The sequence below is a fragment of the Pistacia vera genome, unplaced genomic scaffold (assembly GCF_008641045.1).
Source record: "Pistacia vera cultivar Batoury unplaced genomic scaffold, PisVer_v2 Contig43, whole genome shotgun sequence".
Classification (NCBI taxonomy): domain Eukaryota; kingdom Viridiplantae; phylum Streptophyta; class Magnoliopsida; order Sapindales; family Anacardiaceae; genus Pistacia; species Pistacia vera.
Window position 1 is genome coordinate 631,979 of NW_022196257.1, and position 9,746 is coordinate 641,724.

Below are 9,746 nucleotides of genomic sequence, written 5' to 3' on the forward strand. Positions count from 1 at the left end.
TCCATAAAAGAAGTTTGAGAAATATCACTAGCATAATAGTCATTCTATAATTTTCAAAGAAGCCCAAAATAGAATCCTACTGAAGCTCAAGTTTTGTCGGTAGTTACGAACTAAGTGACGAATATATATATAGATTAGGAAGCATGATAGTACTAATAATAATAATGTTATTAATTAAGTCAATCTTAATAGAAGACTGAAAAAAAAAAAAAAATCATATTTGTCATATCACTTCTGATATAAACTTTGCACAAAATATTATTATATATTTATTCGAAATGTATCAATAGGACATCAGCTGGCCACCAATGAATTGTATCATTTCAGTACATATAGAAACCTTAAAGGCGAGGATATGTCACAAGTAGATGATTAGAAATGAGATCCAATAAGGTAAATGGCATGAAACATGTCATGATAAGCTCGTTACTACTGCGCTTCAGCTGCATACAATGCTTTGATTTCTTCTATATCATCACAGCTGCCGAGAAATATTGGAGACCGCTCATGAATCTTCTTCGGAACCAAGTCCAGCGCCTGCCAAAGCAATGGCGTCAGTTCATATTCAACCAGACGTTTAAAATTTATCTTCAGCACCAGAAGGCACTGATAAGTTCGCTACGGGGTTTTTGTTTTCCCTCGGAAATAATTGTTTTATCAAGAAATATGCGTGAAGCAATTTCACAGGGCTTCAGGCATTTGAAGTTCCCAGAAGACACTTTGTTTCAGAGCCAAGGAATTACAAAATTTTAGAGCAAGTTTTAGTTCCTCTGAGCAGAACATAGGGAAGGTGCGGAAAATTTCTACATCGTTTTACCAAAAACAGAGGTTTGGCATACTGAAGTAGGCATAATAGATCTAATCTGATGCAAATCAGTTTTACTATAAGAAAGATCAACAAGTTCATACCCGTTGCTTGCCAGTAAAAGCCTGACCTCCTGCTTGTTCCATCAAGAACGACATGGGGAAGACTTCATAGAGAACACTGTACCACACAAATCAAGTTAGCACTACCAAAAATACTGTCAATGTTAATAAAAAATTCGCAACTACAGAATGTTATATCAGGCTTGAATGAAGCTGTAACTACACATAACATACCGTAGTTTCCCATTGGGGCTCTTCTTATCAGCTGGGTATAAAAAGATACCTCCATAAAGTAATGTGCGATGGACATCAGCAACCATACTGTTATAAATGATGGTAATGTCAGAAACTAGAGAATCAACAATAAGTCAAAACCAGAGAGAACACTGAACTTTGCAGCTGCAGATTCATGGTCTATTTTGTGCTGCTCAAATACGAAACAATGCCTATAGATAACAGATTTCATATCTGAAGCATAAGAACAAAACTGAGAAGTCAAAACTTAAGTGAAAAAATGTGTTGAAAATATATTTCAATTATCACCAACATAGTTTTATCAAATGACAGCACATAATCAATAAGAAGACAATAAGTAATAACCTCTAAACAGTTGAGTTGAACAGCAAAAAATATTAGCCAGATTAAGAATATATAATACCTTCCAATGTATCTTAAAGACTTCGGTGATGAACCATCGCTAGGGAACTTGCATTTTTCCACAAACCTAATGTTAAGAGATGTCAGGAAACTACACCATAGTATAAGCAGAAAAATGAGAGATTACTAAAATCATTACAGCATACTTGGATGTTGGAGCATCCCAGTTCTTAGCATTTCCTTCATTTACAGAGTAAATCTTTCCTTTCTTTGGAATCTAAGCTTAAAGGCATATGAAAGACAAACAGTCAACACTTCAAATAACAGAGGCTTTACAAACAGAGATGACACAAATCCTTTACAATGTACATGCAATTTGGAAAGTGGATCCTCTCTCATTCAATAAAAAGGCACACGCATGGTGTCGCCAGGCTAATATAAAGGAAGAATGCATAGTTTTTTCTAATACCATATTAGCAGATATACCTTGATGTCTGGGTGAGTAAGTATAAACTCTCCAAGAGATGGATCGAGGGTGAACCCATTGACACCACTCCCAGTGCTTAATACAAGCTGCAAAATATTAGTTCCTTAAAATGAGTACGAAAAAAATACAGTGCAAGTTTATAGGTAGAAAAAAAAAATATATTATTTTCTTAAATGAGTTTGAATATAGTGTCGTGCAAGAACTCATAAAGCACTGTAATCCTTTCAGCCAAAAATATTCCATTCAAGATGACCATAACATTCTAACACATACTTTTCAAATTCAAACCAACTAAATAAAAACATCTAGACATAAGAAAGGCAGTCTTTCTGTACCGTGCAAGAACTTCCATACATACAATAACCAGCTGCCACCATATTCTTTCCAGGTTGCAAGACATCATCTAGAGTTGGTTCATGGCTATCTTTCATTGCATAAATCCCAAAAATCTAGATGAAAGATAATACAATCACGCAATATCAATTTAGTCTGGAACAATAGTCATTTTATATCTTGTCAGTACAGAATTTCAATGAAACAACTTGGATACAGCATATTCTCAGACGAGGGTTCAAACCGTTCCAATGGAAACGCCGCAGTCAATGTTAGAGGATCCATCCAATGGATCAAAAACAACGCAGTACCTACATTATCAGAAAAATCTTCAAAGTGAGTGCACATTAATAAGAGTATAGAATGTAGAAAATCAACATTTTAACAGACAATAAAACATCGAAAGCAGAGTCAAACAGGAAGCACCTTCCACGCTTAGAGTGCTCCACAAATGTTGCCTCTTCATCTTCTTCAGAGACAAGGATGCACTGGCAGGAGATCCCAAATTTCAGAAATGAAAAAAAAGAAATCTTAACATTAATTAAGTTTAAATATATTAACAGATAAATCAGTAAGACTTACTGTTCGGCCACTGCTAACCAAAGCTTTAACAAAAACTTCATTTGAAAGCACATCCAATTTCTTCTGCTCTTCACCCTTTAGTCAATACAGGAAAGTAATTTCGTATTAAAGCAAAACCCCGCAGAATATAAACAGATAGTTCACAAAACAAGATAAATACAGATAACAATAAAACTGAGCATAGGCTTAGATCCAAAATACTTGCCTGAACATTGGTTTCTCCAGCAAGTCCAATAAGTTTGGCAAGACCCGCCTGCAAAAGTAAATATACTAAAAATGAGTAAAACTTACAAGACCAAAGAATTTGAAAAAGGCATCATAAAAGATCACTTATTCATATAATTCACTTTGATTACCACAATTGACTAAGACAAACCAGGAAACATCAGAGTATTTATTTTGAAGATTCATACCCTATTCAGGAAGCCATCAAACCATTGAGTCACATAACAGAAACTTCAATACATTACCATTTGGAGTAGTGCAAGCTATTTTTCATATAACAGTTTGTATTTTAAAAAAATTCCTTCATATTTCACTTTTATTGACTGTAAAATCAATTTCTACGCGCCAAATGCCCATTTGACCCACAATTATAGCTGAAAAAAGGGACATCCCACAATTCTTGGCTGGCAAAACTTCAAAGTATTAATAAAATGAAAATATAATAATATTAAACCTTTAGGCAAATCCTGCTCGTTACATTTCTCTTTTACTCTTGCTCACGGTCCAGTGGACAAAAAGAGCTGGGCACTTGTTCTTCTACTCTAGGATTCAATTAAAAGAACACACATAATATTGCATACGAATATTGTGCTTTAAAGCGCTTTCAATAACTAAAAAACGTTTTTGTATTAGTCATGTTGTGCTTGTCTGAAATACTCCCTAATAGTAAAATTTTAAAAATAAAAATAAAACACGGTGTGTGTTTGCATAAACATTTGATATGTGACTTTTTAAAAAGCTTTTTCAATGCATTTACTTAAAGCGATTTTTAAGTACTTTTATAAATGTGCTTTTTGTTTTACTTACAACAAACAATAAAATCAAACTCCCGAACGCAAATAAGTTTTAAGTAAATTTTGCTTTTAACATTTCCAAGAGATCGTAAACTTTTAGAAATCAAAATAAACAAACAAAACTCAAAACACCTTTAGATTATAAATTTAAAAAAGCACGATAAGAGCAATTCTTCACACGAACCAAACCTCTCAAAATTCACAAACAAAAAGAAAAAGAAAAACTACCTTGTTAACAGCAGAACAAACGAATTTGCAACCAAGAACAATGTGACTCAACAAAATCGTGAAGTCGCCGCGTGACTCCGGGTGCTTTGACTGCTCGTTCAACACGAAACGAGTTATGGTCATTAAATCGGTCCGGTGCGCATCGGCCGCGTGATCCATCTCTTGCTCTCTCCTAAGCCAACAAAAACGCTGAGTTTTGTGTTCAAAATTGAGAGGGTAATTATAATATGCGTTGGAGAGAAGAAAGTGAAGTGAATATATATTATTGGAGAAGAGGAGAGGGGGAGGATTGGGATTATGTTATCGAGAGGAAATGGAAGTTTCGGAGGACACGTGGCGGGAGTTTAGTGTGAGAGAGGGCTGGTGGTCGTGACTGAAGATACCCTTAACGATTTTCGTCGGCTTCTTCTACTACGATTACGATAAGCTGATTCGACGGTTACGAGTTGTTGTTTGTGTTGGTTTGCGTGTTTGTTGAAGAGGAACGAGGTAGCGGACTTCAAGACAATTTTTTATTTTATTTTATTTTCTTTATTCTTGTACCTGATTTGACTCATATGCATTTCTCCCAGAGGGCCCTTATACTTTTTACTTTGCCTTGAGGCCCGTCTTGATGAGTAATTCATATAAAAGGGTAATATATTACACTTATATCCTGATCTCACAAACTTTCTCTTACAACCTCGATATTGGGGGTTTGTAATTGGTTATTTAGCAATTGGGTCCTACTTATTCATTATAAGTTTCGTATATCTAATTGCGAGCTAACCAATTACAAACTATTGTTATGAGAGAGTTTGTATGATTGTGTTATAAACCAATATTTATTATTCATATATTGTTACATTAATTGTTAGTGATAAGTCAATTTTATGATATAATTAATCACAATTAATATGAAACCTTATTAGGTTGATATTTTAGGGCGTGTTTGGTTCATTATTATTATCCATATTCTGGATCTGATTTTTCAAATAATGTTTGGCACATTATTCCATAAATATTAGCCTATTTTTTTAATTCCTTTTAGACCCCATAAGGTTATTAATTTCATTAAATACCTCCTGAAAAAAGTTTAAAAATTAGCAAAAATACCCCCGTGACCCATACTTACCAGATTTCGGCAACCACCGTTGGTGGTAGCCAGAATCTGTACAACGACCTACCTTCCGACCAGAAATAGCCGGAAATTCACCGATCTAGCCTTTTCCGGCTAGATTCCAGCGATGGTGGCCAGAATCTGGCACTACAGGTGGTGGGGGTGTTTTTGTCATTTTATATATTATGGTGTTTAATTAAATTAGCAAACCTAGGGGTTTTTTCATAAATTTTTAAATTTTATCTCGTAATACTCCTCTATCCAACTACCCAATATTATTTCCAAAATCATATCCAAAATAATAAATCAAACACACCCTTAATTGTTATAGTATCATTATAGCATTTTCATATAACTAAAATATTATCATTCATAAGCAAAATATTGATTTCTCCTTGATATGATAGCATGAAAATCTTCTTTGAAAGCCAAATGGAATATTAAGAGTCTGTTTGATATATGATTCAAAATTATCTTTTAAATTTTAAAATATAATTCAAATTTTTCAGTTAATTCTCTTAATATTTGAAAATATTTGTGATATAATAATTGAAAATTGTTTTTGGATTAAAAATAATTTGTGAAAACGACTAATCGTTTTTTCTTATTTTTTATTGAGTATTGAGATTTTATCCAAAAATTGTTTTCGAAAACATTCAACTCATTGTCAAACAATTTTTATAAGACTTTTATTCCTTATTTGTTAAATTAAAAAAAAAAATTTGAATTCTATATCAAAATACCGTAACTTATTTATTTTTGTTCTTTAATTGTTTTTGCATCCTAAATAATATCTTAAATTTTTAAATAATAAGTTGCAATAGATTCAATAATTATACAAAATTTATGAGATAATTTTTATGAAAATTTAAAAGATCAATCTGACAAATTTTGAAAGAATATAAGAGACTTTACTTATTTTCCCCCTCATAAGGTGAAATATAGATGTATAAACCTAACAAACTAGACCACATATTCGGGTTTATTAATTTATATTTTTGAAAAATAAAAATGAATAGCCCATTAAACTTATATTTTCTGTCTCTATTTTTGTTGTAATGAAAAAAAATGGAAAAATAAAAAGTATGAAAGACTGACTTTGATTCTACTTGAAAAATAAAAAAATAAAAAGAAAGATTATATAAAATGAGTTGTCCTCCATTAGTCCACCATACCGAATTTTTATAAATGGAATAAAAGAACATTTTAAGCATATAGAATCAACATATTTAGAATAATTCTTCTTCTTCTTTTTATTTTCCTGCAAGCATTTATCATCTTTTTAGTGAGTTATTACAAATACATTTATTTTCAATATCACAAATAATTGTTAAGATATATTTTACGCTTAATAAATGTTAAAATTTAATATTCAGATAACAATTTGAGGTTTTCTTTTGTGTATTTTCAGATATATTATCTTTTTTGGTGAATTTTTGAAAAATTATTCCCAAATAGACAATAATTAATTATTTATTTATTGTATTTATGAAGATGTTACATCCCCATCTTAATAGTAGTTCTAAATATTAAAAACAATTTTTTTAAACTTGGACTCGAATCAAGTCCAGGTAGGTGATGGACTCACCTACTTGTACTGAAAAGTGGCTTTTGATTCCGATAAATTTGCAAAGTGTTGATACAAGAAGTTTTGGTCATTATTTAATAATTCAAGACCCATTTGGATAAAAGGGGGAAATTTTCTATATATGTTATTGCAATTCAAGAATGAGAAAGTAATTGTCATTTACTGGCGTCGATAGAGTAATGTCTCATTGATGGCTTGTATTCAATGCCATCTATTACTTGTACATCATTATATTACTTATACATCATTGTATAACATTATTTGATTATTACATTATCAGTGGGTTTGGTTTGGGTTCATAAATGATTATTCTAATAATCTATCTTTTAATCCAAAAATTATCATGTTTAGTTGTAAAGTAAAACAAGATTCTGATAATCTTCAAATACCAATAATGACTACTGTAGGCAAACCGTAAACCTATGGGTAATTCAAATACCGATTGAAATGTATTTTTTTTTTTTTATTATCTCCTAATTTTGTTCCCATTTTATCCTTGATTATTAAAAATTTCGGACTGAAATGTCCTCGTATGTCAACCAAATAACAAATAGACCAAGTGACTGAAATTACTTCTATACCCCGATAAATTATTTTTTGGGATAGAAATACCCCTCATTTTACATAAATTTAATTTTAATTTTGTTACAATTTTACTTATGAAGTAATCAAAAATTTTGACAGTAATGCCCTTATACTGAAAACTAATTACATAACACCCAACCACCCAAGACGAATGCCGACGGTGGCCGACAGTCGTCTTGGGTGGTTAGGCTTATTTTGTTAACTTTTAAATTGTTTATGATTGGGCCATTTTAGCTAAATTATCAAATATAAGGAGTTTAAATGTAATAGCCTAAATAATAACAATTAATATTATTATTATTATTATAAAATATTAAAAAGGAAATACAATTCAGTAAAAGTTTGTCCCATAATTTTTCAATTCCTCCCAACCAAACATATTAATTATTTATACCTACCAATCTAACCAAACGTGAAGCAATTAACATTTCTAATAATCTTTTCGATAATTTATTTAATTGGTAATCTTATTTTTTTAATAATAAAACATGTGACCCTTATAAGTTTTTAAACTTTTGTACATCTCATGCACTTTTTTTAAGGCCCATGGTATTATATTCTAGATGAGTAATACTCCATCTGTTTTGAAATAAAAATCGTTTTGACCTTATTATTTTTTTTAAAAGTAAATGTCATTTGACCAAAAAGTTACGCAACCCTCACTCTGTTTCTCGACGGATGGCCCTGTCTCTTCTCTCTTTCTATTTCTCAAGCCCCTCGTCTACTCTCTCTCTTTCTCTTTCCTGGCCACTCGTCTCCTCTCTCTCTCTTTCTCTTTCAAACACCATTTAACACAACTTTCTCATCATTGCTTTTTCCTCGTTGCATTGCTCTTTGACAATTTCTTTTCTTTCTCTCCATTTTAGGCTCCAATTCTTTTACAGCTTCTAGAAATTTTGAAAATGAAGGCTAATCCTTTTTATCCACATGTCATATTACTCTTTCTTTTCATTATTTTCCCCACAATTGAGTGGCTTTTTGCTAGATACATTAGTGTTAGAGTCCAATACTTAATTTTCTTTTTCCCGTTGCCAAATACGTTGGACTATACACATACTAATTGAAAATAATTAAGCCACCTCAAATGTAGTGTTTTTCTTCAATTGTTCATTGACACTTCGCTTCAATAGAGATTCAAAAATAGATTGCCTTTGTTCATTTGTGATGTTTTTTCCGGTTCACATGCATATTAACTTCCTTAGCCATGTCATTAACTTCATTCGTAACTTCTAATGTTGGAAGAACATTCAAATTGATTTCCCTAAGCACACTTCTACTATAACATTGTCCAGCCATGGTAAGTAGCGAAAAAATAGAGATGGAAGAGTAGCACACTTTAACACTTTTACATAGGCAAGAAAACCAAAAAATTTCCCATCGCACTTTAAGAGGGAAGAGTCAATAAGAGATGGGGTAAGAGAGAGAAAATTTGTTTACATTAAAAAAAATAGTTTATTAAAATGTGTGCAATTGCTTAAAACGACTTTTATTTCAAGACGGTATTTTATAAAGGTATTCATTTATGTACTATTATTAAATGATTATAGGATATTTTACTTTATTTTTATTTTTACTTTTTATTCCTCTTATATATATATTACCTTTTATTCCTCTTATTATACTATACTTTATTAATTTTCTATGTATTATAAATTTGTATTTGTAATTATTGACGTTAGTTTTTTGTTTGGGCCTCAATTAACATCAGTTGGGCCAATAATTCTTACTTGAGGGAACAGATTTGGGCCTTCGAAGGGAATGGCCTCTGGAGTCCAAGGCATATCAGGTTGGCCAGTAAGAGAAAAGGACAATAAGGGTGATTTTATTTTATTTTATTTTTTATTTTTTTTTATGACCGGGGTGTCTGAGTTAGCTTGCGAGTACCTCAACTAATCTCTCAAGACCCTGAAACTATTAGTCGAGTTAGAGTTCCAATGCCACTCCTATTAGTAATAAAGGTGAATCGAACTCAAGACCTCTTAAGTAATATACCCAAGAGTCTTAGTTGACTACTCAACTACTCAACAATGGTTATAAGAATGATTGTTAATGTGTCCTATTCAATGCTCAACTTGGTCTACAATCTACTTGATGAGTATGATAAATAAGCGTTTACTCTAGGAGAATAAGAAAGAACGTTTCTCCCTTGTAAATGAAATAAGTTATGAAGGTCCTAGGTTTTTGAGTGACCTTTAATGACAAATTTCTCCTTAACTTATACCCGTAGAATTTTGTATGATAAGAAATGTGTATCCGAATATCAGATTAAGGATAACTATCTCTAGGTAGCTTGATGGTTTGCTTGGGACTCTTGAGTGTATTACTCAAAATGTCATGAGTTTGGATCCTCATGATTGCTAA

General features: G+C 31.7%; 1 protein-coding gene across 1 annotated transcript; it reads right to left on the reverse strand.

Moving 5' to 3' along the window:
* Window positions 1-240: 240 nt before the first annotated feature.
* Window positions 241-4,612, reverse strand: LOC116143386 (fructose-1,6-bisphosphatase, cytosolic). Its single transcript, XM_031428838.1, has 12 exons — window positions 4,114-4,612; window positions 3,072-3,119; window positions 2,867-2,941; window positions 2,711-2,772; window positions 2,529-2,595; window positions 2,287-2,400; window positions 1,951-2,037; window positions 1,671-1,741; window positions 1,526-1,591; window positions 1,102-1,188; window positions 910-985; window positions 241-537 (listed from the first exon to the last, which is right to left on the reverse strand). The coding sequence occupies exons 1-12, from the start codon at window positions 4,270-4,272 to the stop codon at window positions 430-432; spliced, it is 1,020 nt and encodes a 339-aa protein (XP_031284698.1). The 5' UTR covers window positions 4,273-4,612; the 3' UTR covers window positions 241-429.
* Between the last annotated feature and the right edge of the window lie 5,134 nt (window positions 4,613-9,746).